Raw genomic sequence first — 27964 nt, 5'->3', positions numbered from 1 at the left:
GACCCATTTAAGGTCTTTCATCAAAGCCTTAATGACTGGGACTTTAAACAAGGAAAAATGTTGTCTGTTATGTAGATATGTAGCTATAGCTGCAAGATGTAGGCGAATGGATGTGTAGCCTAGATTTTCTTTTTGTAAATGAAGCAAATGAACATTCTCTTGAACATAGCTTTCATAGTATCAATATGTTTGGGCTGAAAGTAGCAAACAAAATGTTTCCATTTTGCAGCATAACAAGCTCTCGTTGTGGGTCTTCATGCTACCCTGAGAATGTCCATACAGTCCGGGGGCAAACCTAAGTAACCAAACTCTATAACTTCAGGAGCCACATCACAAGATTGAATGACTTAGGGTCTGGGTATCTGATTTTGTCCTTGATTTTAGTAAGAAGGTCTGCAGTTGGGGAGCTTCTCGTGGGAGGTTACTGAAAGTTCCAGAAATGTGGTGAGCCATGGCTGCCTCGGCCAAGAGGGAGATACAGGGATCATGGTGACAGATGTTTGCCTGCTCTTCCAAACCAGAAATGGAATGAGATAGAGAGGTGGAAAAGCACAGGCAAATATCCCTGACCAATTCATCCATAAAGCATTGCCCTTGGATAGAGGGTGTGGGTACCTGGAGGCGAAGCTTTGGCATTTTGCGTTTTCTGCTGTGGCAAAAAGATCTATTTGAGGAGTTCACCATTTGTCGAAGTATGGTTGAAGGACTTGTGGGTGGAGCTCCCACTCATGGACTTGTTCCTGCAGCCTGCTGACCAGGTCTGCAAATTCATTGTCCGTGCCTGGGAGATACCCCACCAGGTGAATGTGGTGGTAGAGAGCCCACCGTCATATTGTCCGAGAGAGTTGTGACAATTGGGATGACTGTATCCCTGCGTCTCTGCAAATAAAACATATCTGTCATGTTGTCTGTGCGGACTAAGACAACCTTGTGAGACAGGTGATGGAAAAAAGTTTTCAGGGCTAGAATCACTGCCTGAAGCTCGAGGTAACTGATGTGTAGGGATTGGTGACCGGTATCCCAGAGGCCCTGTACCGTGAGGTCTTAGAGGTGAGGGCCTGTTAGTGATGCATCTGTGGTCAGTATGACCTGAGCCACAGGGTCTAGAAAAGGCTGCCCCTTCAACAGGTTGGTGGGTTTCCACTATTGCAGAGAACAGTAAGTGTGGCGGCCTTACAACACTAGATCTACCAGGTGACCCTGTGACTGAGACCAGTGACGAGACAGACACTTCTGTAGGGGACACATGTGAAGTCTGGCATTGCACACAATGGCAATGCAAGAGGCCAGTATCCCCAACAGCTGCATTATTGTCCTGACTGTGTAAGTATGATTCTCTTGAAATCGAGGAATTAAGAGTCTGAAAAACTCTGGACACGATCCAGATTGGGGTATGCTAACCCCATCTCTGCATTCAAGATGACCCTTAAATAGGACTGAACCTGAAGAGGTTGAAGATGAGACTTGAAGAAGTTCAGAGTGAATCCCAGTGTGTGAAGGAGGTCCACTGTCAACTGAGTGTGTTGTTGACACTGTTGTAAGGTGCTGGCTTTGATGAGCTTGTCATTGAGGTAGAGGAAAACATGAATGTTTTGCCTTCTGAGGTGTGCGGCAACTATTGCTGGACACTTCTTGAAGATTCTGGGAGTGGTAATGTGTAGGAAGCTGGCCTGGTGTGCAATAAGCACCTATGGTGTTATCACCTTATACCAGGTCCAGGTATCCTCTTTTAGTGAAGTGCAGGCAGTGTCTAGTAAGCCAGGGCTCTCTAGAGGTATCTGTGGATGAGCGGCCAAGACTTATCTAGGGGACATGCAAAGCTTATGCAGTCGCACAGCACTTCCACACATGAAAGAACCACACAGTGTTACAAAAATAAAGGCACTTTATTAAATATATCACAAATACTAAAATACTGTATAGACAATAACCCGATAAGTAAACCCACTTTTAGATACACATTAGCAATCAGAGAATAGCATAGAAAGCAATAGGCATTGGTAAATGCAATAGCAATCAGTGAGGGCACTGGGGAAGGGCCAAATCATATACTAAAAAAGTGGAATGTGAAAGGCAGTCCCCAACCCAAGGAAGTGGAATCAGTAGAAGGGAGCTGGAGGAACTAGGGACCCCAAGAGGTGAGTACCAGAGTGACACCCAGCTACCAGGAGAGCAGAGGTAAGTACCTGGGTTTCCCTAAAACCAACTAGAGCACTTTGGAAAAGGACTGTGCAAGACCCAGCCAAGACTGGCAGAACACAATGGTGGATCCTGACAGAAGAGGACCTGCAAAGGAAGGGGACCAAGTCCAGTTCGAGTTGGAGGGTCCGGTTATGGCAGGAGCCGCTACTGAAAAAAGTCAGCAGTGCAGCACAGGAGCCGAAGAGGAGTCCCAGAAAAGATGCAAGTGATGTCGCGTTGGCGGTCATGATATAGTAGGTCAGTGGTGCTGGAAAACCACCAGTAAGCCTTGGCAAATGCAAGAGTCTGGGAAGAAGGTTTTGCAAGGCTGAAGAGGACCAGCAAGGTCCAGGGGACTCGACCCAAGGAGGGGAGTCCAGGGTGACCCTCAGCAGCTGTGAGAGTCACAAGAAGAGGAGGCAGCCCCCACAGTCGCAGTGAGGCCCACTCAGCACACCTGAAGAAATGTCCCACATCACAGGAGCAGCAGGCAGGATACTGTGTGTTTCAGGAAGATGCGGGGGTCCGGTGCTACACAGAGCCTGAAGATCCCTTGAACCAGCCTTGGTAGCTGCAAGAGTCGCGGTGCACAGGGGTACTACCGTCCTGCAAGAAGAGGCAAGGGCTTCCCGTCTCCCAAGCTGGACAGCTGGTAGAGAGGACCAAGGAGACCACTCCAGACCACCGCCTGTGATGAAGGCTGGAGCAGCTCCGGAGGAGAGAAGATCCACGGAGCCGGTCGTCGTTGAAGTTGGTGCCTGTGGATACAGGGGAGTGACTCCTTCACTCCAAGGGAGATACCTTCTTACTTCTTGTGCTTACTGAAGATTCATCACCCTCAGAGGATGCAAAGCCGAGGAAATGTAGCAGTTGCTGGAAGCACCGGGAGAAACAATGTTGCAGAGCGGAGTCATCACTGAAGTTGCAGAATGTCGGTTCCCGGAGGGTCCAGTTGCAGTCCTGCACATCAAATCTGAGGACCCACCCAAGAGGGAGACCCTAAATAGCCCAGGAAGGGGGAATAGTCACCTAGCAGGGTGACCACCTATCAGGAGGGGGCTGTGATGTCACCTACCTGACCTGGCCACTCAAATGCTCCCAGGGGCCTCTGCCCACCTTGGATTCAAGATGGCAGAATCAAGTGGCCACATGGAGGAGCACTGGGCACCACCCCTGGGGTGATGATGGACAGGGGAGTGGTCGCGCCCCTTTCCTTTGTCCAGATTTGTGCCAGAGAAGGGACCAAATGTGCCCTTCAAAGCATACTGGTGGCTTGGGGAGGCTACGCCCTCCCAATCCATGTCGCACCTATTTCCATGGGGAGAGAGGTGTTGCCTCCCCCTACCACAGGAAATCCTTTGTTCTGCCTTCTCCTGCTTGAGCTGTTCAAGCGGCAAGAGGGCAGAAACCCATTTGGAGGGTGGCAGCAGTGCAGGCTGCTTGCAAAACCCTAGGAGGCTGGTAGGAGTAATACTGGGGGGGGGGTCCTCTAAGGCAGTGTTGTCCAACCTTTTTATCGTTGCGGACCGGTAAATGTTTGATAATTTTTCCGTGGCCCGCTTGTCCCATTGTGTGACAAGCGGGCCACGGAAAAATTATCAAACATTTACCGCCCGCCACAGTGGGGCGGCCTGGTGCCGATTGATCCACGGACCGGCACCGGTCCGCGGCCCGGGGGTTGGGGAACACTGCCCTAAGGAACCCCCAGAGTGCATAGAATCATACAATCATTACTGGCAACAGTATTGTGTTATGATTCCGACATGTTTGATATCAAACAGGCCCAGGTTTGGAGTTACCATTATGTAGCTGGACACAGTTATTGACCTGTGTCCAGTACATGGGTAAAAATGGCTTCCCCGCACTTACAAATTCCAGTGCAATGGAGCTGGAGTTCGTAGGGCACCTCTGCTCATGCAGGGGTGCCCTCGCACACAGTTATTTGCACCCTGCCTTCTGGGTTAGGAGGGCCTACCATAGGGGTGACCAGCAGTGACTGTAGTGAAAGGGTGCATGCACCCTTTCATACAGGCTGCAATGGCAGGCCTGCAGACACATTTTATATGGGCTCCCATGGGTGACACAAATGCAGCAGCCCAAGGGGAACCCCTGGTGTCCCAATGCCCTGGGTACCTAATTACCATATACCAGGGAGCAATATGGGGGTACCAGTATGCCTATTGTGGGGTGAGCAATGTCCTAGACAATCACATTTAGAGGGAGAGAGCACAGTCACTGGGGTCCTGGTTAGCAGGATCCCAGTGAAAACAGTCAAAATACACTGACAACAGGCAAGCAGTGAGGGTAACCATGCCAATAAGAGCGTACCTTTCTACATAGTGACCCCGAAAGAAAGGACCTTTAACTGGTAATGTTTGCCTACAATAATGAACCTAAGGTACTTTCAATGTGCAGGGTGAATGGGAATATGAAAGTAGGCATCCTTTAGATTTAGAGCAGTCAAAGTTGCCTTTTTGTAAAAGTGGAACAAGGTCCTGGAGGGTAACCATGTGAAAATCCTCTGACAAAATGTATTTGTTTAATGGTCTGAGGTCGAGAATAAGCCTGAGAGAACCGTCCTTTTTGGGAATCAAGAAGTACAGGGAGTATACTCCTGTTCCTTGGTGTTATAGTGGAACCAGCTCTACAGCCCCATTGGGAAGAAGGGATTTGACCTCTTGTTTGTGAAGGACTAGCTGTTCCTGAGATAGCCTGTGACTGAGGGGTGAATTATTGGGAGGAATGGTGGTGGGCTCCAGACACTAACCATGTTGGATAATGGAGAGGACCTATTGTTCTGTGGCAATGTTGTCCCAGAGTGGATAAACGAGTTGTAGTCTTCCCGGACAGGTTTTGGATGAGTGGGGAGAACCTGGAGGAAGTCACTGCTTGGCAGTGGAGGAGGAGCTTCATGAGGTGGAGCTCTTTCCTCCTCTCTTATTAGTGGTACCAGTATAGGAACCACTGTAGAAGCCTTTAGAATACGCGGTTTGAGGTTGTCTGGGGTGGGATGTGGAAGCCTCAGATGTGGGGGGTTTCAAACAACCTTTAAACCCTTTGTGCAGTGGACTGAATGGCATCAATTGCTTTTTCTGTGTCCGTGCCCTTTTTGGGTTTCTCAAGGGTGGTGTCCACTTGAGGCCCAAAAAGATGCTCCTTGTCGAAGGGAATATTAAGGACCGCTTGCTTGACTTCTGGTTTAAACCCAGAGCAGCACAGCCAAGTGTGCCTTTGGAGAAGGATGCTGGTGTTGATGCCGCGTGCAGCTGTGTCAGCAGCATCCAGAGCACAGTGAATAGATTTATTAGATATTGTCTGCCCCTCAGCAACTATTTGCTGTCCTCTTTTCTAGTGCTTATCTGGTAAGAACTGGAGGAGCTCCTCCATTTCAACCCAGTGAGCCCAGTCGTATCTTGGCAAAAATGCCTGTGAACTGGCGATACAACAATGACTGGAAGCCTGTGCGGCAACTTGTTTGCCAGCAGCTTAAATTTTCCTACTTTCCTTGTCAGGGGAAGGTGAGTCTCCAGTGGCCTGACTCTTAGCAAGTTTAAGAGCTGTGGTCACTACAACTGAGTCGGGGGGAACTAAGACCTAATGTATATAGGGTCAGAGATAGCAGATTTGTACTTTTGTCAACTCTATGCATAATAATCCTAGAGCGGTCAGCTCCTTTAAGATTTGGTCTGTGTGACGCAGCATGCCAGGAAGCATTGGGAGGAACTGACTATCCCTATGTGTGAATGTGAGGGTATCAAATAGGCAGTCGTGCTCAATAGGGTCTCTATGCAATTCCACATTGTGAAAAGCAGCTGCTCGTGCCGCTACTTGTTGACATGAAGTCCTCTGGTGTTGAGGGGGTGTGCATGGTAAAGGTCAGGATCATTAGAGGGGACAGGATCAGAGTCATACATATCCCAGCGTCTAGGTTGTGTTGTGTCCCTTCTATATCTCCCTGAGCAGACAAAGGGGAACCCTAAAGAGTATAATCTCTCTGCGTATGTGACGCACGAGAACAAGGAGGGGAGAGAGGTGGAGGGGAAGGAGGAAGAGGAGGTGGAGGAGGAGGAAGAGGTTGTGGAGAAGACCTACGAGGTGGACTAGTGGCCTTGTCATTGGTTCTCTTCTTTTGAGGTGGAGGGATGTACAAAGCTTCCTGGAAGGACACTTTCCTTTTCAAAGGTACAGGTGATGATGACGACAATAATATGGCCTGTATCAACGTGAATTTGGAAGCGGCACTGACAAGCATCCATAGTCTCCAGGATAGGCTCCACAGGAGAAGGGGTAGCGAAGACTGGCCTGAGTCTGTCTGTTCTGACGATAACAGCTCTGTTTTTTTCGGCACCTAAGATTTCAGTCGGTGAGATTTGATCAGCACCGAAGTGAAGACTGTAGGGGTTTGGCTCGGAACTTAAGCTCAGATTGAGATGGAGACAATTTCTCAGTCCGATGAAAAAGAGGTTGAAGCCAAGGACAGTGGCTTGGTCTTGGCAGATGGTTTTTAAGAGTCTTATGGTGGGCAGGAGGGACCACAATACTCACAGAGTGCGCCAAGGTGATCTTGTGGCTTTTGATGTCAGATTGAATGTCGGAATGCAAAGCGTCCTGAATGGAAGGAGCCTTTTCCTGCACGGGCTCCTCTTGAGCGTGTTAGGCCCCTCGCCCCCAAAGTTGTCCAGAGTCTTGTGCGCCATTTCCAATCGACGCGCTCTTCGTCCAGAAGGGTCTTCTTCGATCGGAAAGATCTACATACATTACCGGTGGTTACTTGATGATCGGTGGAGTACAGAGATTACACACCAAATGTTGGTCAGTGTGTGGAAACTTTGCGTGGCACAGAGGGCAGAAGCAGAATGGAGTCAATTCCATTAGGGTGGCATGTACGTTGGTGCCACTTGGAACACAGGCCTGAGTCAGGACCCAAGGGCATGAGGTTGGTGTCTGAACTGACGAATCGAGGAAAGCACTAAGGTGAAAGAAGCATGAACAAGATCAATAATGTCAAAAGAGGGTAAGAAAAGAGAAAGAATTCAAACCAGAGCGAGACGAAGACGGAGTGGAGACACACACATCCAAACCTGATGGCAGAGAGAAAACAATCTAACAAAGGAGTTGATGCCCATGTGCAATATCACCGAAAGGAGGAGTCACTCAATCCTGTGACTCGAAACACTCTTCGAAGAAAAACAACTTGCACCACTCCAGACCCAACACTACCTGGCAGGACTATGCACATGCATGTGTATCTACAGCCACAGACACCATCGAACACAGCAGTTCATGACCCCTTCTGCTTCCTGCAGGAGCACTCTTACCCCCACACCCACAACCCTCCTGCCGACACTGTGTGTTCACAGCAGGCAGAAAACATCAACTGTTTTAACCTGGAATCTGGGAAGCCCACACAGTATCTCTGCAATTGTCAAGTTATTGTCCAATCCCAGGAAATTCCAAGAATTCTGTGTAGGGATAACCGTTGGAATCGTAGACTCCCCCTCATCTCCTCTCCCCCTTCCCCACCAGTATACCCACACCAAATTCCAGCCACCTTGTAACGAGGGCCATGGTGTTCTTTCGAAATTAAAAATAACCTCCCAGTTCTGCAGCTATAGAGATGCCAACCAGTTTTACAGAAAGAAGAGCAACATGCCTGTTAGACAGAAGTTGTCTCATACTGCTAAAAAGCACAGCCTAGACAAGTACATCTCTGAATAACATTGCTGTACAGACCTTCAAGACTCAAGATATGACAAAACAAAATCAATGAGAATAATTAGGTACGGCAATGCAAAGCCAATGTTACATCTCTGAACTTCCTTCTCTCTCACTCTGAGCCAACACTGGGTCATTGGCTTTCCCTCTTCCACTTTCCTCTTCAGCCTCAATTCCAGTCTTTGTTTTTAGAAACTGCCAAGAGACAACTGTAACTGTTTGCAAGCCTTTGTAATAAAGCAAAATATCAATACAAATAATACTCAGAGTGGATTTAGGTCAACCTCCTTCAGCCACTGCCCTACTGTAGTGTCCATCACATTTTTGTTCAGTTCACAAGGCGGCATAGATCTGGCTGGGAAATGGGAAAGCCCCTTTCAGCCATAAGTTTTGATGGCAGAAAGTCACATTTTAGATAAACCCACAGGACAGATATTTGCTGTTTGGAGTGTCAGACAGAGTGATGTTACTGAATTTTGCCACTTTGCATACAAGTGACACACGTAGGGGGCAGCATGAAAGGCAAAACAGTCCTTCCCCGGCAACTAATAGTGCACATTGACCACCCTGGGAACTCGTGTGGTCAAAGGCAGTGAGGTTAGAGACAGCAGAATGGCCACTGTACACAGAGGGTGAACGCAGCACCATGTTTGTTGCGTGGCATCGAAGCCCACAGATATCTCTGTGCAAAGCATCATCTAGGAAGTACTTCCATCACTGGTTGAACATATGAGACCTTTGGCATGTGTAAACATTTCAGTCATCCTGAAGGCGAGTGAATATCAGTATGTAAAGGAACTTTTGAAAGCTCTCTTCTGCCACAATTAAGGTGATATGTTTTCACATTCAACGTCCATTGCCAATGAAAAATATAAACACTTAGACTCTCATATATCCTGTGAAGCCACTAAGAAAAGGTGACTAGAAGTGGTTGTGTGCATAGGAGATTTGGCCTACCCACACTAATACTTAGAAATACTGTGTGCATGCAGGGCACTAGTGTAGGAAGTTGGCTCTGTATGCACTATTTCAAAGTAAGGAATAGTATGCACAGAGTCCAAGGGTTCCCGTTAGAGGTAAGATAGTGGAAAAAAGAGATAATACTAATGCTCTATTTTGTGGTAGTGTGGTCGAGCAGTAGGCTTATCAAAGGAGTAGTGTTAAGCATTTGTTGTACACACACACAGGCAATAAATGAGGAACACACACAGAGACAATTCCAGGCCAATAGGTTTTGTATAGAAAAATATATTTTCTTAGTTTATTTTAAGAACCACAGGTTCAAGATTTACATGTAATACTTTAAATGAAAGGTATTGCAGGTAGGTACTTTAGGAACTTTGAATTAGCAAAATAGCATATACAGTTTTCACATAAATCACATATAGCTAATTTAAAAATAGACACAGTGCAATTTTCAACAGTTCCTGGGGGGAGTAAGAGTTTGTTAGTTTTTAAGGTAAGTAAACCACCTATGGGGTTCAAATTTGGGTCCAAGGTAGCCCACCGTTGGGGGTTCAGAGCAACCCCAAAGTTACCACACCAGCAGCTCAGGGCCAGTCAGGTTCAGAGGTCAAAGTGGTGCCCAAAACGCATAGGCTTCACTGATTCCAGTCTGCCAGCAGGTAAGTACCCGCGTCTTCGGAGGGCAGACCAGGGGGGTTTTGTAGGGCACCGGGGGGGACACAAGTCCACACAAAGTACACCCTCAGCAGCACAGGGGCGACCGGGTGCAGTGTGCAAACACGCGTCGGGTTTTCAATAGGTTTCAATGGGAGACCAAGGGATCTCTTCAGCGATGCAGGCAGGCAAGGGGGGGGGTTTGGGGGCAGGGTCCTCGGGGTAGCCACCACCTGGGCAAGGGAGAGGGCCACCTGGGGGTCGCTCCTAAACTGGAGGTCGGATCCTTCAGGTCCTGGGGGCGTCGGATCTTAGAAGCAGGCAGTCGCGATCATGGGGAGCCTCGGGATTCCCTCTGCAGGCGTCGCTGTGGGGGCAACTCTGGCTACTCACGGTCTCGCAGTCGCCGGGGAGTCCTCCCTGAAGTGATTGTTCTCCACAACTCGAGCCGGGGGCATCGGGTGCAGAGTGTCAAGTCTCACGCTTCCGGCGGGAAACGCAAGTTGTTTCAAAGTTGCTTCTTTGTAGCAAAGTCGCAGTCTTGGGTGAACAGAGCCGCAGTCCTCTGGAGTTCTTGGTCCTTCTAGATGCAGGGCAGTCCTCCGAGGCTTCAGAGGTCGCTGGTCCCTGGGGAGAGCGTCGCTGGAGCAGTGTCTTTAGAAGTGGGGAGACAGGCCGGTAGAGCTGGGGCCAAAGCAGTTGGTGTCTCCGTCTTCTCTGCAGGGTTTTTCAGCTTAGCAGTCCTCTTCTTCTTAGGTTGCAGGAATCTGAGTTCCTAGGTTCTGGGGAGCCCTTAAATACTAAATTTAAGGGTGTGTTAAGGTCTGGGGGGGTTAGTAGCCAATGGCTACTAGCCCTGAGGGTGGGTACACCCTCTTTGTGCCTCCTCCCTGAGGGGAGGGGGGCACATCCCTAATCCTATTGGGGGAATCCTCCATCTGCAAGATGGAGGATTTCTAAAAGTTAGAGTCACCTCAGCTCAGGACACCTTAGGGGCTGTCCTGACTGGCCAGTGACTCCTCCTCGTTTTTCTCATTATCTCCTCCGGCCTTGCCGCCAAAAGTGGGGCCGTGGCCGGAGGGGGCGGGCAACTCCACTAGCTGGAGTGCCCTGGGGTGCTGTAACAAAGGGCGTGAGCCTTTGAGGCTCACCGCCAGGTGTTACAGTTCCTGCAGGGGGAGGTGTGAAGCACCTCCACCCAGTACAGGCTTTGTTACTAGCCAAAAGTGACAAAGGCACTCTCCCCATGTGGCCAGCAACATGTCTGGTGTGTGGCAGGCTGCTAAAACTAGTCAGCCTACACGGATAGTCGGTTAAGGTTTCAGGGGGCACCTCTAAGGTGCCCTCTGGGGGGTATGTTACAATAAAATGTACACCGGCATCAGTGTGCATTTATTGTGCTGAGAAGTTTGATACCAAACTTCCCAGTTTTCAGTGTAGCCATTATGGTGCTGTGGAGTTCGTGCATGACAGACTCCCAGACCATATACTCTTATGGCTACCCTGCACTGACAATGTCTAAGGTTTTGCTTAGACACTGTAGGGGCATAGTGCTCATGCACTTATGCCCTCACCTATGGTATAGTGCACCCTGCCTTAGGGCTGTAAGGCCTGCTTAGAGGGGTGACTTATCTATACTACATAGGCAGTGTGAGGTTGGCATGGCACCCTGAGGGGAGTGCCATGTCGACTTAGTCGTTTTGTCCTCACTAGCACACACAAGCTGGCAAGCAGTGTGTCTGTGCTGAGTGAGGGGTCCCCAGGGTGGCATAAGATATGCTGCAGCCCTTAGAGACCTTCCCTGGCATCAGGGCCCTTGGTACCAGGGGTACCAGTTACAAGGGACTTACCTGGATGTCAGGGTGTGCCAATTGTGGAAACAAAAGTACAGATTAGGGAAAGAACACTGGTGCTGGGGCCTGGTTAGCAGGCCTCAGCACACTTTCAAATCAAAACTTAGCATCAGCAAAGGCAAAAAGTCAGGGGGTAACCATGCCAAGGAGGCATTTCCTTACAACTAGAGATCATCAATCCAGTTTAGAAAAGAGGCATGGAGGGTTCCCTCAGTCTCAGGTGCTCTATTCCATTAGAGTTGTGGCCATGGCAGAAGCTATGGGACTCTGCCTAAAATATACAACTTTAGGTCAACAGCAGTGTGTTGGTGAAACCAGCGAGCAGAAGCCAGGATATTTCTGGCAGATGGTGAGCAGTCACCCCTTTCCGCAACATCATTGGTGGCCTAGTTGCTTTAGGGAAATAAGGCACAGAAGGCGCTATGGGCTGTGTGCATGACTCTGGGGCAACACTTCTCTTGTGTCCTATCTTTTTGGGCACTGTCAAAACATAGTCTTAGCCCTCATGAAGCCCTCTGCTGTGCGTCCAAATGGTCTGCAGTTGTTCCTAGAAGGGTACCTCACTAAAGTTTTGAACTTTTAGAAAGTTTCCAAATGCCTTCTGTTCGTGCCTTCCACTCTTGAAGTGAAATACAGGGATTAAAGATATCAGTTTGGAACGGATACAAATACAGTATTAGCTTCTAAATGACCTAAGCACAGCATGGAGTTCAATATTAAATTGGCCCTAGATATGGAAAAAAGCAACTATGTTGCGGGTGTTAATTACCTTCAGAGTAAACTTTGTGAGGCCCCATAGTAGACTGTAATGCTCCAAGAATGTAGCACTATGTCACCTCCACATTAGCCTCTTGAATCTTCCTGATACCCATCATTTTCCTAGTGCCTCAGTGATGTTGTGATCTGTGTTTCTACAGTGTTAATCACCTTGTTGTATAGCTAGTTTAGCCACATTTTAGACACGTTATTTTAGAAAACTGGGCCTACCGTGGTGCACTTTTAGCCCAGTTACATTTTATCAGCTTTGTTTTATTTTTCTAGCATTAGCCACATTTGCGGTATTGTTTTATTTTTCTCTATCTAGTTGTTCTTTCGCCTAGGAAAGCATTACATTCTTAGCAGGACATTAATTGCACTTTGTGCTGTCCTTAAGGCTGCAGTCAGATAGGGCTGCTGGCAAAAGTGGTACGTTGTACCTCCAACATTCACAGAAACACTCATATTCCTACATGGGGACCCTTTCTGAGAATGTCAACTGTTTTATTATAAAAACACTCCTTTGTCCCATACACGTTAGAGGGAGATTCCAGCCATATGACAACAACTGTATACAGGATTGCTTAATGCCTTTGTTACAGGTGCTTGCTTAGACTGCCGAAACCCTAGCCTACATGGGGACGGTGTCTCTCTAGACTACAGGCTTCCTTGCTCAGGTATGGGGGATGATATCTTACCAGAGGGGAAACCTGAAGGGATTTAGGCTTATTATGCTGTGCTCTGACATAACTTAGGTAGGAAAGATATATATCACTCTTAGTGACAGTATGGTGGGGCTGTTTTTGTGTTTCACACTCCTTGTCACCCTTTTGCTTTTAGTGCGTTTTATTATCCTAGTTATTGCAATACATGCCATTTTATCTAAGATGCAGTTACTTCAATAAATCATTAACAAACCATATTCTGTCTCTGTTGTCTTTGCCTGTGTGAGACTAATGTACCTGAGGGAAAGGAGTGAGATCTGATCAAACACGATTCCCCTAAGGAGTCTTTTTCGTCATGCTCCTAAGTTGCCACAATCATCCCTGCTCTTGGGCAGAGAAAAGGTGCTGCTAGTTAGCCGGAAAACCCGGATTATGCCGACTGGTGTCACATGGTGTGGACTTGTACCTAGTACCCCACAATTCAGGTGATTTTACCGCCCAAATCCAGTAGCCTCATTAGTATGAGAACCTATGCGGCAGCCTGTGACAGTATCCAGGGACTCTGTGGCAGGTGTGTGCGGCCAGCTGTGGGGGCGAACTCGAAAAGCCAGGTCTGCAGCTTCTTCATAAAGTCAAGAAGAGAGGAGGAGGCCCTGATGTGCTGTGGAAGGTTGTTTCAGGCTTTATGGGCCAGGCACGAGAAGGTGCAGCCTCCCACTCTGGTTTTGTGTATGCATGGGATGTGCGCTAGTGAGAGACCAGCAGAGCGGAGTTGTCTGGAAGGTAGGTGGAAGTGCATGTGGCTGCTCAGGTAGGTAGGGCCACTGTCCTGCCTGCACAGGAGTCATTGTCCCATATGTTTACTAAGGCCAAACCAGGCCATCCTCTTAGCTGCTGCCCTCTGGGTGGGACATTGTTAATACTGCTGCCACAATTCACTGTAACAAATCTTCGGTACATCTTTTTTCTTACCCTCTCCCCTATTAAGTAACACTGGGCATCAATAGTGACAGATCAACAGACTAGGTAGCGCTTAACTAAGTGAAGTTGAGCGTTCCATTCCAATTCAGCTGCCCAAATTGCATGGCTTGTACTTCCTCCACTTTTCTAGAATCAATAAATTTCCCCTAAAACAGCACCTATAGTCCAACTTAACAAAGAGGGGAGGCACAATGTAATTTCACGTAGGGTGGAAAATAACTTTTAAGGGCCCAGTGTAGGTCGGAGGAGAGTGTGCCCAGTATATTTAATCACCCTTTCCAATGACTCTTTCAGATGCAGAGAGATTGCTAACTGTGCTTGGAGTGAGGCAAGATCAGCAGGAAAGTAGAGCTGAGCTAATAAGCAAAGGAGAGCCCTACTGGATTTGCTCTTCTTAGTTCTCCCCTACCTAGATCATCCTTCTCAGATTACCCTGAATACTATGTTGGAAGGCTTGGATATTGTGATGTCAATATAGGTGATTTTTTTACCCTCGTACATATCTACCAAATGTGATTACATGTAGCACACATACCCAGGTCCCCTTGGAATTTACCACCTTGTACTCCTCTGTACTTATGACATAGGAACCGCTCTACACAGCACGCTGAAGCTCTTGGGGCAGGTTCAGGTTAAAGAAATCTAGTAAATAAAATAAAGCATCTGCTCAGAGGATGATGAGAAATGTTTAAGAGCTCCCTTTCAAGACTTTCAGTGGTGGTTACCTTGACACTGTTGCAGTAGGAGTTGGAGATTGCGCTCATGTTCTTTCTGTTGCTGAGTCAACTGACGATCCATCTCCAAACGCTGCCGCTCCACTGCTGCCTCCAACCAATACACCAACTGTTGCTGCTCATCCAGCTGCATCTCCAGCTCTGAGAAGGCAATTTGTTGTTTGTGCTCTTCTTCTCGCAGTGTCACCACCTACGAAATGTGACACATAAATCAAGCAGGCAGATGTCATACCATTTATTTACTCTACTGAATACAAACACCTGCTGCAATACAGCTTGTACATTTCTTGTGGTACACAAATTATGTGTGCATCATCTTGGCTTCACAACAGATAAAGAAAGTACTGCTACAACCTAAAAAGTGAAGAAGCTATAAAACATGATACCTCTGAATCAATGGAAACAAATGCATACTGCTGGCAACACCATGCTCGAGTACCACATAAGAAAGTGTTGATTTTAACCCTCGTTCTATATTTTGCTGTTTTTGTTTAATTCAGTAACTCTGCCCATTTGCAAAAATATGCAAACAAAAGATATCACGAACAAAAGTGTTTTAATATGACTATTTAAAAAAGTTGCATTCACTGAATTTGTTTAATAAAAAAAAAACAACTCCAATTTTAAAAGAAAATAGGAAATCACGGTTGCATCAACTCCTCATAATTTGTTTTCAAAGGAATAAGATATTTAAAGAAATGGAACCAGATAGTATCAAAAGATCTGAAAACACACTGCTCCTTTGAAGGAGTCACCTGCTGAAACGCCTCTTAATGCGTAGTTGCAGCAGCTTAGCAGAACCCTTTTCTTCCATTGCTTTATGATATGCCAAGGCCTAATGGAGAGAGATGATGGCTGTTAATTAATACAATAAGTACTCCCGTGATGGAACTAGCTTTTGCTTCTCTGGAACCTTCAATGAAATTCATGAACACTGAACAGAACTATAAACTCTGTCATCAGGAGGAAAAGGTAAACACAACAACCAACAGTCTAGTAAGAACAGAACACAAGGAAATAATTATCCACTTTGCTTATGCAGGAAAGCCTGACTCACTTATGTCATTACCCTTGAGAAGACTTTAACAAGTAATTAAATTTAAATAAAAGTAACAAAGCAAATTAATCAACAATTTTTTTTTAGCAGTAGTTAATCTCATACTAATATATTATCATGCGGATTACAGGGCGCATTTCCTCGGTTAACATTTTCAGGTTATAGGAGGGCACATGTGAGAGTGCACTTGGTTTATGTATAATTATCAGTGATAATATGTGGCCCCATCCATAACCTCGCATCATGACACCCGCCTTCTACATTTCTTTATTCTGAAATATAAACCCCTCTCTCTTTGAGCACGTCACCTACTACCTTCCATCAAAGTATAACAGATACTACCTCAACTGCTATCCCAGGTGCAGCATAGGCCTGTTCAACCTGGGCTAGTAAAATGTTTCATCTAAAGCACTGGAAGATAACTGTCATATATATAATTGTAGCTACTGTTTGCATCTCAGTCGTGTCCCTTTTATTTGAAAGATATTTATGTAATGGGCTTCACAGATATTTTCAGGGCAGGAAATCCGGGACATGAGCACCACATCTTGTTGCAATATGCCAGACCTGAGAACTGTCTCTTGGCCCCAGGACCCCTTCGGTGCGCTACCATCCTTTTGGTCAGCAAAAGAGCTATGACACAAAAACGTCTCGCTGAACTTGGCAAGTCCTTTACAAATATCAAAAGGGCCATCAATGGAGAAAGGGTGAGGCACAACTCTATAATTTTATACAACATATCGAAGATCTCCCTTTGAGGTAGCGTTCCCACTGTATATGCCTCCTGATATATATACTGGAAGCTGTTAAGGTGTCAAAATCTCCACATATTTGCTACAAAATGATATTGTCAGTTCATCATTTCCAAGTGACTTACCCTCTGCCATGGATTTAATTGTATCTATTGTTTCAGAGCTTGAAACATGTTGCTACAGCTACGTCCTAGTCATGACTCTTAAGCCAGGCCATACCTCATCTAGATACTGCTTTCTTCCTTTGTCCTAGGTGGGTGTTTTTGAGAAGTATAGTAATGCGCAGTAGTTAGTGAAGGCTGACAACTTTGGAGGTGACCCTAATTGGATTTCCAGGGCCTGTTGTGGGCATAACATGATGGCCAGGGGTTTGCCTGGTTGCTCTCCTTTGTCGTGTAAGTCTGGCAGTCGAACATTCACATAAGAATTCCACTTCTCTGTCCTACTAGCAACATCTTTAATCTTACAAGTGTGTCAGTTTTTGGGTTCAGGGTACTTTCAGTTTCAAGTATTTTAATTTCATGCTCAAGACGCTGGAGCATTTATTCAATCGATGTTGCATCCCAGCCTGCTTTGAAATACATGTTTCTTTAATGTGTGCTTTAAAGGGTCCCAAGGGTTTGACAACAACAGAGGCAGCCCTGCTAATCCAGAACTTGGTGCAATTTAACTATATAGAGACAACAATGGTTCCAGGTTCCTTTTTAGATTGTTTTCATTCATGTGACAATATACATGGAAAATGTCACTTACCCAGTGTACATCTGTTCGTGGCATGAGTTGCTGCAGATTCACATGCTGTGCATTATCCTGCCATCTAGTGTTGGGCTCGGAGTGTTACAAGTTGTTTTTCTTTGAAGAAGTCTTTTCCAGTCATGAGACCGAGGGACTCCTCCCTTTCAGCTCCATTGCGCATGGGCGTCGACTCCATCTTAGATTGTTTTCCCCGCAGAGGGTGAGGTAGGAGTTGTGTATATTAGTAAAAGTGCCCATGCAATGGAGTGAGTCTGTATGTACATAATGTGTATACAAAATATTATATATTTACAAATTTATAAATGTACAAGTTTCATCAACTTATAACGGCTACAGGCTCCCGGGGAGGCAGGAGGGCGCATGTGAATCTGCAGCGACTCATGCCACGAACAGATGTACACTGGGTAAGTGACATTTTCCGTTCCATGGCATGTGTAGCTGCAGATACACATGCTGTGCATAGACTAGTAAGCAGTTATCTCCCCAAAAGCGGTGGTTTAGCCTGTAGGAGTTGAAGTTGTTTGAAATAATGTTCTTAATACAGCCTGTCCTACTGTGGTTTGTTGTGTTGTTAACACATCTACACAGTAATGTTTTGTGAATGTATGAGGCGTAGACCATGTGGCTTCCTTACAGATTTCTGTCACAGGTATATTTCCCAGAAAGGCCATTGTGGCGCGTATCTTCCTAGTGGAGTGCGCCTTTGGCGTAATAGGCAGATCTCTTTTTGCTTTAATATAGCAGGTCTGAATACATTTCACTATCCATCTGGCAATACCTTGCTTGGATATTGGATTTCCTGCATGAGGTTTATGAAAGGCTACAAACAATTGTTTTGTCTTGCGAAATTGTTTTGTTCTATCAATGTAATACATTAATGCTCTTTTGATGTCTAGCGTATGTAAGGCTCTTTCGACTACTGAGTCTGGTTGTGGAAAAAAGACTGGGAGTTCCACTGTTTGGTTTAGGTGGAACGGTGATATAACTTTTGGTAAGAACTTTGGATTTGTCCGGAGAACCACTTTATGTTTATGTATGTGTATAAAGGGTTCTTGTATAGTGAATGCTTGAATTTCACTTACCCTTCTAAGAGATGTGATAGCTATTAGGAAGGCTACTTTCCAGGTTAAGTATTGCATTTCACAAGAGTGCATGGGTTCAAATGGTGGACCCATGAGTTGTGTTAATACAATATTGAGGTTCCACGAGGGAACTGGTGGTGTTCTTGGGGGTATGATTCTCTTTAGACCCTCCATAAATGCTTTGATGACTGGCATTCTAAAGAGTGATGTTGAATGTGTAATCTGCAGATAGGCAGATATTGCTGTGAGATGTATTTTGGTAGAAGAAAAGGCTAGGTTTGATTTTTGGAAGTGTAATAAATAGCTTACGATGTTTTTCGCAGAAGCGTGTAGTGGTTGGATTTGATTATGATGGCAATAATAAACAAATCTTTTCCATTTGTTTGCGTAACAATGTCTTGTAGTAAGTTTTCTAGCTTGCTTAATGACCTCCATACATTCTTGTGTAAGGTCTAAATGTCCAAACTCTAAGACTTCAGGAGCCAGATTGCTAGATTGAGCGATGCTGGATTCGGGTGTCTGATCTGTTGCTTGTGTTGAGTTAACAGATCTGGTCTGTTTGGTAGTTTGATATGAGATTTGATATGACAGGTCTAGTAGTGTTGTGTACTATGGTTGGCGAGCCCAGGTTGGTGCTATCAGTATTAGTTTGAGTCTGTTTTGACTCAATTTGTTTACAAGATAAGGAAGGAGTGGGAGAGGGGGAAATGCGTAGGCAAATATTCCTGACCAACTCATCCATAATGCATTGCCCTTGGACTGAGGGTGTGGTTACCTGAACACGAAGTTTTGGCATTTTGCGTTTTCTTTTGTTGCAAATAGGTCTATTTCTGGTATTCCCCAGTGTAGAAAGTAAGTTTGTAGTATCTGGGGGATGAATTTCCCATTCGTGTGTTTGTTGGTGATCTCGACTGAGATTGTCGGCTAACTGGTTTTGAATCCCTGGGATGTACTGTGCTATTAGGCGAATGTGATTGTGAATCGCCCAATGCCAAATCTTTTGTGCTAAGAGACACAGTTGTGATGAGTGTGTCCCTCCTTGTTTGTTTAGGTAATACATTGTGGTCATGTTGTCTGTTTTGACAAGAATGTGTTTGTGGGCTATTAGCGGTTGAAATGCTTTCAATGCTAGAAACACTGCTAACAGCTCTAGATGATTTATATGCAGTTGCCTTTGTTGAACGTCCCATTGTCCTTGTATACTGTGCTGGTTGAGGACGTCGGGCGTCGGATCTTAGAAGCAGGCAGGCTCCCCACCCTATCATGGAAGCATCTGTTGTGATCACGTATTGAGGCACTGGGTCTTGGAATGGCTGCCCTTGGTTTAAATTTATAGGATTCCACCACTGAAGCGAGGAGTGTGTTTGGCGGTCTAGCAACACTAGATCTTGAAGTTGACCCTGTGCTTGTGTCCATTGTGTTGCTAGGCATTGTTGTAAGGGACGCATGTGTAGTCTTGCATTTGGGACAATGCCTATGCATGAAGACATCATGCCTAGGAGTTTCATTACAAACCTCACTTGATAGTGTTGGTTTGGGTGCATGTTTAGTATTACATTTTGGAAGGCTTGTACCTTTTGTGGACTTGGAGTGGCAATCCCTTTTTGTGTGTTGATTGTTGCTCCTAAGTACTGTTGTATTTGACACGGTTGTAGATGTGATTTTTGGTAGTTTATAGAGAACCCTAGTTTGTGAAGGGTTTCTATGACGTATCTTGTGTGTAGAAGACACTGTTGCTGAGTGCTGGTTTTTATTAACCAATCGTCTAAGTAAGGGAATACGTGCATGTGCTGCCTCCTGATGTGGGCAGCTACTACTGCAAGGCATTTTGTGAATACTCTTGGGGCTGCTGTTATGCCAAACTGTAACACTTTGAATTGGTAATGCACGCCTTGGATTAAAAACCTTAAGTATTTCCTGTGTGAAGGATGTATGGGTATGTGGAAGTAAGCATCCTTGAGATCTAATGTTGACATGTAGTCCTGTTGTTTGAGCAAGGGAATCAAGTCTTGAAGTGTCACCATGTGAAAGTGATCTGATTTGATGTAAAGATTTAGTGTTCTGAGGTCTAATATGGTCTCAGTGTTTTGTCCTTTTTTGGAATTAGGAAATACAGGGAGTAAACACCTGTTCCTTTTTGATGGTTGGGTACTAGTTCTATTGCTTCTTTTTGTAACAACGCTTGGACTTCTAGTTGTAACAGATCTAAGTGTTGTTTGGACATGTGTGCTCTTGGAGGCACATCTGGTGGCAAATGTAGGAATTCTATGCAATAACCATGTTGGATAATGGCTAGGACCCACGCGTCTGTAGTTATGTGTTCCCAGTTGTGGTAGTAATCTGTGAGTCTCCCCCCCACTGGTGTTGTGTGGTGGGGGTTTGTGACGTTGAAGTCACTGTTTAGTTTGTGGGGTTTTTGTGCTCTGGAGTTTCCCTCTTGTTTTAGGGAACTGTCCACCCCTATATTGTCCTCGAAAACCTCCTCTCTGATATTGGCCCTGATATGTGGGTCTGACTTGTGAGGTGGAAGGCTCTGTTGTCTGGGCCCGAAGCCCCCCTCTAAAGTGCGGCTTCCTAAAAGTGCCTCTGCTCTGTGGGGAGTAGAGCGCGCCCATGGCTTTGGCCGTGTCAGTGTCTTTCTTCAGTTTGTCTATCGCTGTATCCACCTCCGGCCCAAATAGTTGTTGTTCAGTGAATGGCATATTTAGCACTGCTTGCTGAATTTCGGGCTTAAATCCGGAGGTTCGTAGCCATGCGTGTCTCCGAATGGTTACCACCGTGTTTACTGTTCTGGTCGCTGTGTCTGCTGAGTCCATGGCGACCTTATTTGGTTGTTGGAGATACTTTGGCCCTCCTCGACAACCTGTTGGGCACGTTTCTGGAACTCTTTGGGAAGGTGTTGAATGAGATGTTGCATTTCACCCCAATGTGCCCTGTTGTATCTTGCTAGAAGAGCCTGAGAATTGGTAATTCACCATTGATTGGCTGCCTGTGCTGTCACCCTTTTGCCTGCTGCATCGAATTTCCGACTTTCTTTGTCGGGTGGTGGTGCGTCTCCAGAAGTTTGTGAGTTCGCCCTTTTTCGGGCTACTCCTACTACCACTGAATCTGGAGTTAACTGTTGTGTGAAGCAGCTCCTCCTTCTTCTATAATTTGATATATATGTGCTGAGTCTTACTTTGTAAATATATATATATATATATATATATATATATATATATATATATATATATATATATATATATATATATATATAAATAATAGAGGTTAGTGCTGTAGTTTCATGCATTTGCTGTAAAGATCTAAGTAGAAAGATCCCCTGGGACCTCTTATGTTTAGGCCCCTTTTTACCTCTTTGGGGATTAGTGCTGTTATAAACACCAACTGGCCGTCGGGCCTGCACCTGTGAGGCATCTACACTGTCTGTGAATTCGATGTCCGGACCGAAGGCGAGGATTATCTTTTCTTTCTTCACTTTATTAAAATAGCACTTTTTAAAGACGTATGAAAAGAAAAAAAGATCACAACTATATACCCCATGAAACACTGGGAATACGTGTCCGTAGTAACCAAATACCAATCATGACACTGTCCGCCGTATATGTGTATGACATCCTATTCCTCTTTCTTCACTGCTTGTCAGTTAAGTCACTGCGTTTCTTAACTTCTCCTCACTTAACTGACAGGTGCTTGATATTGCGCCTGTTTGACTATATACTTTTGTTTTTTCTGAGACCTGTGGCTACTCACATGCGGTAGGTTTTCTGCCCAAGCGCGTTTCATTATACCTTATGCGGGTCCTGTGGAAACGCGCTCTTGTGCGTAAACAATGGTCCTGTCAGGCGCTCTGCTGCCTTGTAGAGCTGCTTCTGTCCAGCACTCCAACGAAGCTTGCACGCATGTTAGGGGATTTTTTGTGAGGAATTCCCTTGGTTTCCTCACATTTTACCCATCTGTCACCCTCGCAATAACACTATTACGGCAGTTGTTTTCCCTGCATTACAGAGTCGAGCTATATTACCACCTACTTGCCACAAGTCATTTTTTACAACTGTTTGCATGGTTGTATGCACCAGCGAGGGGACTGCACTGTGTAACTTTTGGTGCAAACATCCTCATTACCACGGATCACTTTAGCGATCATGAATACTCATCTTTTTCCAGGATGCTGAAGATGAATGGCCTCCCTAAAGATTGCCTGCTGAGGTGGAAAAAGTGCTTTCTTTAGCAAGACCCTGTTATAGTTGAACTGAGGTTACTATGGACACGTATTCCCAGTGTTTCATGGGATATGTTGTAGTGATATTTTTTCTTTTCAGAAGTCTTTAAAAACTGCTATTTTAAGAAAGTGCAGAAAGAAGTGCATAATCCTCGTCTCCTTGTTCGTAATAGAATTGACACTTTCCTTCTCGTAAGCTAGGACATTTTTCATTCCACAGCAGTGTTTTCAGGAGAGCCGTATCATGCTCCCTGGGAAGCCTCCTTTAATTTGCTATCTGTATGCCTTATGTTTTAAGGTATGGTGATTCAGCCGGTTGCTTTGGTCCATTTCTTTTTCTTATGATTCCTTAGGAAGATTAATTTTCCATTTTGGTGGAATTTCTTAGCCAGTGAGTAAAGACTCTAACAAGTGCACTGCATGGTGTGTTGCAGCGAACTGTGGCCATACTGCCGGCTTATTATCTTTCAGTTTTTTCTTTTTAGAATGGGGTTCAGAGTGACCTTAGGTTTCTGGTCTTCGGACCCTGCACTCATTTCTAAATGGTTAAAATGCTACAAGTAGGTGGCATCTTTTATACATCGTTTTTAATATAACATTTTAATCAGCTACTTCAATGGGAATGAGGTGTTCTTTAGTGGTATAGCCTAGGTCTTTATAGCTTCAATTTTAACTATGGTAATGATTTGTGATAATTTTATGGTTTACACACTGAAATTAGTTTTTGTGCCTAAATTAGGATGGTATATAGTGACTGCCATTTTTTGACTTTAGGACTGGTTATTCATTTGTAGTACTGATTCCCTTTAGAAGTTCTGGGGACAGTAGCGTGTTGTGCTTCATGGCCAAAAATGTATGTACTCGGTCTTTATACTTTTTTTAAACAATAATCTTTCATGTTGACACGGTGCCTTCATTATTTTTTTCATTTTTTCAGATCCTTGTTTTTGTGCTCCAATTTTGTTTGCCTCGATGATGACAAATCAAATTGCTAGGATCGATACGCTGTTGACACATCAGTGGCAAATTGGGATAAAACAGTGACTGTGTTATGTTAAGTTATTTGTGATCCCCAATGACGTGTAATCTATATGTGCAAGGAGTCATGCCACATGCATATCAAGTCAAAGCATGCATCAGGCAGAATTCTACAGGCTAGTCAGGAGCTGCATCTGTGAGGGAACATAAAGGGTAGTATACAACTTAAATGCCAGCATTCATGACTGTGACGTGCACACCTCCCACTTGCACGTCTTCTCACATTTGTACATACTGTGACCTAGATGCTCGCACTCCTTGTGCGGAACCGGTTCCAAGAAATCATGCCATATAGTGCAGCATAGCAACATCTAATTCAGGTGCTTTTGCTGCCTTATACTCATCAAAACATACAGCCAAACGTGATTTTACATTATAAGGAACAGAGCTTATGTGCCCAGCAGCCCTTCCACACACTCACAAATATGCAGAAACCAACTGAAATATAAGGGGCTGTGAGGATTATCCAGCCATACGTGACATGTTGCATTTACTGTCAATTACCCTCTATATGGGTACTTTTTTACCCCTCGGAGGGCGAATAACGTTGGCCCTGTAGTGCCACGCTGATCCCCCCCAACACAAGTGCCAAGTGAGGTGAAGAAAGGGGGGAAAAGACATGAGATAATCACCTTTCCAATACACAAAAAGCCCTAAGGAAATGGCCTCTAAAGCTAGCGTAGTGTGCTTGCTTACTTGGTCAAGGGCCCCTACCTTCAGATTCACCTACTCTGCTCTCACTCCTCCCCCCATGTGGTTCAGGCATGCCTCTGTCAATCGTTTTATCTTCTGGGGCCCATCCACCTGGAGCAGGTTTCAAAGTTCGTGGACCAATGGGAATGGGTAATCGCTAATTACCCGTGGCAGCACCCGTTTGAGTAGTTACAAAGTGCCAGTCGCTAAGCGGACCACGCAAAACACAGGCACTCTGAATGGAGGGTGCACAATATTATGTGCATCTAAGACCCGGGCATCATGGAAGTTGTAGTCCCCCAGGTGTCCGAGTTGTGAGAAAGGGAGAAAAGGAGGCAAAGGCTTGCCTCTACTTTAACTCATGTCAGCTCCTCTTCAGGATGGCGTCACAAATGTCGGTCTCTCACCCAAAACTGTGCCAAATAATTTTCATAAGGATTTGAAGAAAATGTAAAGAAAAATGAAGGAAAGCCAATTAAATACTAACAAGTGTAAGCTCTCACAGTGACCACTTGTTAAAAATATAATGAACTCTATGTGTGCTCATAAATGGGACAAAAGAACCCAGAGGACAGCCTGGAGGTCTAGATTTATTTTTTATCAAATGACTTAAACTGTACTCACAGTGTGAAAAAAATAAGAAATGAGACCAGTGAAGAACCCACCTTCAGGGTCCATTGGCTCAGTATGTTCTCACCAAGTTATTACTTATGGCTTATTACTATTGTCAACACATGTGAAAAATTCTGATTGAGAGCTGTAGGAAGTTGGCTCTGTATGCACTATTTCAAAGTAAGGAATAGTATGCACAGAGTCCAAGGGTTCCCCTTAGAGGTAAGATAGTGGCAAAAAGAGATAATACTAATGCTCTATTTTGTGGTAGTGTGGTCGAGCAGTAGGCTTATCAAAGGAGTAGTGTTAAGCATTTGTTGTACATACACACAGGCAATAAATGAGGAACACACACTCAGAGACAAATCCAGCCAATAGGTTTTGTTATAGAAAAATATATTTTCTTAGTTTATTTTAAGAACCACAGGTTCAAGATTTACATGTAATACTTCAAATGAAAGGTATTGCAGGTAGGTACTTTAGGAACTTTGAATTAGCAAAACAGCATATACAGTTTTCACATAAATTACATTTAGCTATTTTAAAACTAGACAGTGCAATTTTCAACAGTTCCTGGGGGAAGTAAGAGTTTGTTAGTTTTTGCAGGTAAGTAAACCACCTACAGAGTTCAAGTTTGGGTCCAAGGTAGCCCACCGTTGGGGGTTCAGAGCAACCCCAAAGTTACCACACCAGCAGCTCAGGACCGGTCAGGTGCAGAGGTCAAAGTGGTGCCCAAAGCGCATAGGCTTCAATGGAGAAGGGGGTGCCCCGGTTCCAGTTTGCCAGCAGGTAAGTACCCGCGTCTTCGGAGGGCAGACCAGGGGGGTTTTGTAGGGCACCGGGGGGGGACACACAAGTCAGCACAGAAAGTACACCCTCAGCAGCACGGGGGCGGCCGGGTGCAGTGTGCAAACACGTGTCGGGTTTCCAATAGAAATCAATGGGAGACCAAGGGGTCTCTTCAGCGATGCAGGCAGGCAAGGGGGAGGGCCTCCTGGGGGTCACTCCTGCACTGGAGTTCCGATCTTTCAGGTCCTGGGGGCTGCGGGTGCAGAGTCTTTACCAGGCGTCGGGATCTGGGAAGCAGGCAGTCGTGGTCAGGGGGAGCTTCTGGATTCCCTCTGCAGGCGTCGCTGTGGGGGCTCAGGGGAGGCAACTCTGGCTACTCACAGTCTCGCAGTCGCCGGGGAGTCCTCCCTGAAGTGATTGTTCTCCACAAGTCGAGCTGGGGGCGTCGGGTGCAGAGTAGCAAGTCTCACGCTTCTTGCGGGGATTGCAGGGGTCTTTAAATCTGCTCCTCTGTAACAAAGTTGCAGTCTTTTTGGAACAGGTTTCCCCTGGTCAATACCTGGCTGGACAAACTTATCCAGTCACCAATGCTGACAATCAAACTAAAGTACATCCCATGGCTATGGTAACTTTAGAGTGGGGAGGGGTCAATGGCCTGAAACAGGTGGTGGTCTCCTCAAATATCCCAGTAGACTGTTTGCTTGGAAATGACCTGGAGTCCTCAGCATGGGCTGAGGTAGAACTGAAAACCCATGCAGCCATGCTGGGTATCCCTGAACTGGTGTGTGTCAAGACAAGGGCACAGTGCAAGGCACAGGGTGAAAAAGTAGAGCTGGAGTCTGGAAAAAGGGCCCAGCCTACCAAGAGAAAAGGAAAGCCAGCTGGGAAACCAGCTGCAACACAACAAGAAAAAGAGAACCTCTCTTCTCAGGAAGAAGTTCTGCCCTCCGAGGGAACTGAGCCTATGGAGTTGGACCCTTATCAGATTGAGCTCTTGGGCCCAGGGGGACCCTCAAGGGAGCAGTTGTTAGGGACAAGAAACCTGTCCCTCTCTTGAAGGCCTTAGGCAGCAAGCTGCTGAAGAGTCCAATGGCAAGAAAACTGGAACACATAGGGTCTATTGGGAAGATGGACTCCCGTACACTGAGGCAAGAGATCCCAAACCTGGTGCCACTAGGAGAGTGGTAGTGCCTCAGGAGTTCAGAGAGTTTATTCTGACCTTAGCCCATGATATTCCCCTTGCTGGGCATTTGGGACAAACCAAGACGTGGGAGAGGTTAGTCAACCACTTCTACTGGCCCAACATGTCCCAGAAAGTTAAGGAGTTTTGTGTCTCCTGTACCACCTGTCAAGCCAGTGGTAAGACAGGTGGACATCCAAAGGCCCCCCTCATTCCACTTCCAGTGGTGGGGGTCCCCTTTGAAAGAGTGGGTGTGGACATAGTGGGTCCACTTGAACCTCCCACAGCCTCAGGAAATATGTACATCCTAGTAGTAGTGGATCATGCTACTAGGTATCCTGAAGCTATTCCCCTTAGGTCGACTACTGCCCCTGCAGTAGCCAAGGCCCTCATTGGTATCTTTACCAGAGTGGGCTTCCCTAAGGAGGTGGTGTCTGACAGAGGTACCAACTTCATGTCAGCATACCTGAAACACATGTGGAATGAGTGTGGAGTGACTTATAAGTTCACTACACCCTATCATCCACAAACTAATGGCCTTTGTAGGAAGTTGGCTCTGTATGTGCTATTTCAAAGTAAGGAATAGCATGCACAGAGTCCAAGGGTTCCCCTTAGAGGTAAAATAGTGGTAAAAATAGATAATACTAATGCTCTATTTTGTGGTAGTGTGGTCGAGCAGTAGGCTTATCCAAGGAGTAGTGTTAAGCATTTGTTGTACATACACATAGACAATAAATGAGGTACACACACTCAGAGACAAATCCAGCCAATAGGTTTTTATATAGAAAAATATCTTTTCTTAGTTTATTTTAAGAACCACAGGTTCAAATCCTACATGTAATATCTCATTCGAAAGGTATTGCAGGTAAGTACTTTAGGAACTTCAAATCATCAAAATTGTATGTATACTTTTCGAGTTATTCACAAATAGCTGTTGTAAAAGTGGACACAGTGCAATTTTCACAGTTCCTAGGGGAGGTAAGTATTGGTTAGGTTAACCAGGTAAGTAAGACACTTACAGGGCTTAGTTCTTGGTCCAAGGTAGCCCACCGTTGGGGGTTCAGAGCAACCCCAAAGTCACCACACCAGCAGCTCAGGGCCGGTCAGGTGCAGAGTTCAAAGTGGTGCCCAAAACACATAGGCTAGAATGGAGAGAAGGGGGTGCCCCGGTTCCGGTCTGCTTGCAGGTAACTACCCGCGTCTTCGGAGGGCAGACCAGGGGGGTTTTGTAGGGCACCGGGGGGGACACAAGTCCACACAGAAATTTCACCCTCAGCAGCG

At 45.7% G+C, this 27964-nt stretch overlaps 1 protein-coding gene across 1 annotated transcript in view; it reads right to left on the bottom strand.

Annotated features, from left to right (window-relative positions):
* Positions 1-27964, bottom strand: part of KIF7 (kinesin family member 7) — a 383648-nt gene that overhangs the window by 7527 nt on the left and 348157 nt on the right. The window contains exon 16 of the mRNA XM_069222691.1: positions 14497-14695. Within this exon, the coding sequence (XP_069078792.1) occupies positions 14497-14695 (199 nt within the window). The remainder of the gene's footprint in view (positions 1-14496; positions 14696-27964) is intronic.

This window comes from Pleurodeles waltl, chromosome 3_1, assembly GCF_031143425.1.
Source record: "Pleurodeles waltl isolate 20211129_DDA chromosome 3_1, aPleWal1.hap1.20221129, whole genome shotgun sequence".
In the NCBI taxonomy this organism is placed as follows: domain Eukaryota; kingdom Metazoa; phylum Chordata; class Amphibia; order Caudata; family Salamandridae; genus Pleurodeles; species Pleurodeles waltl.
This window is presented reverse-complemented; position numbering and strand designations above follow the sequence as displayed.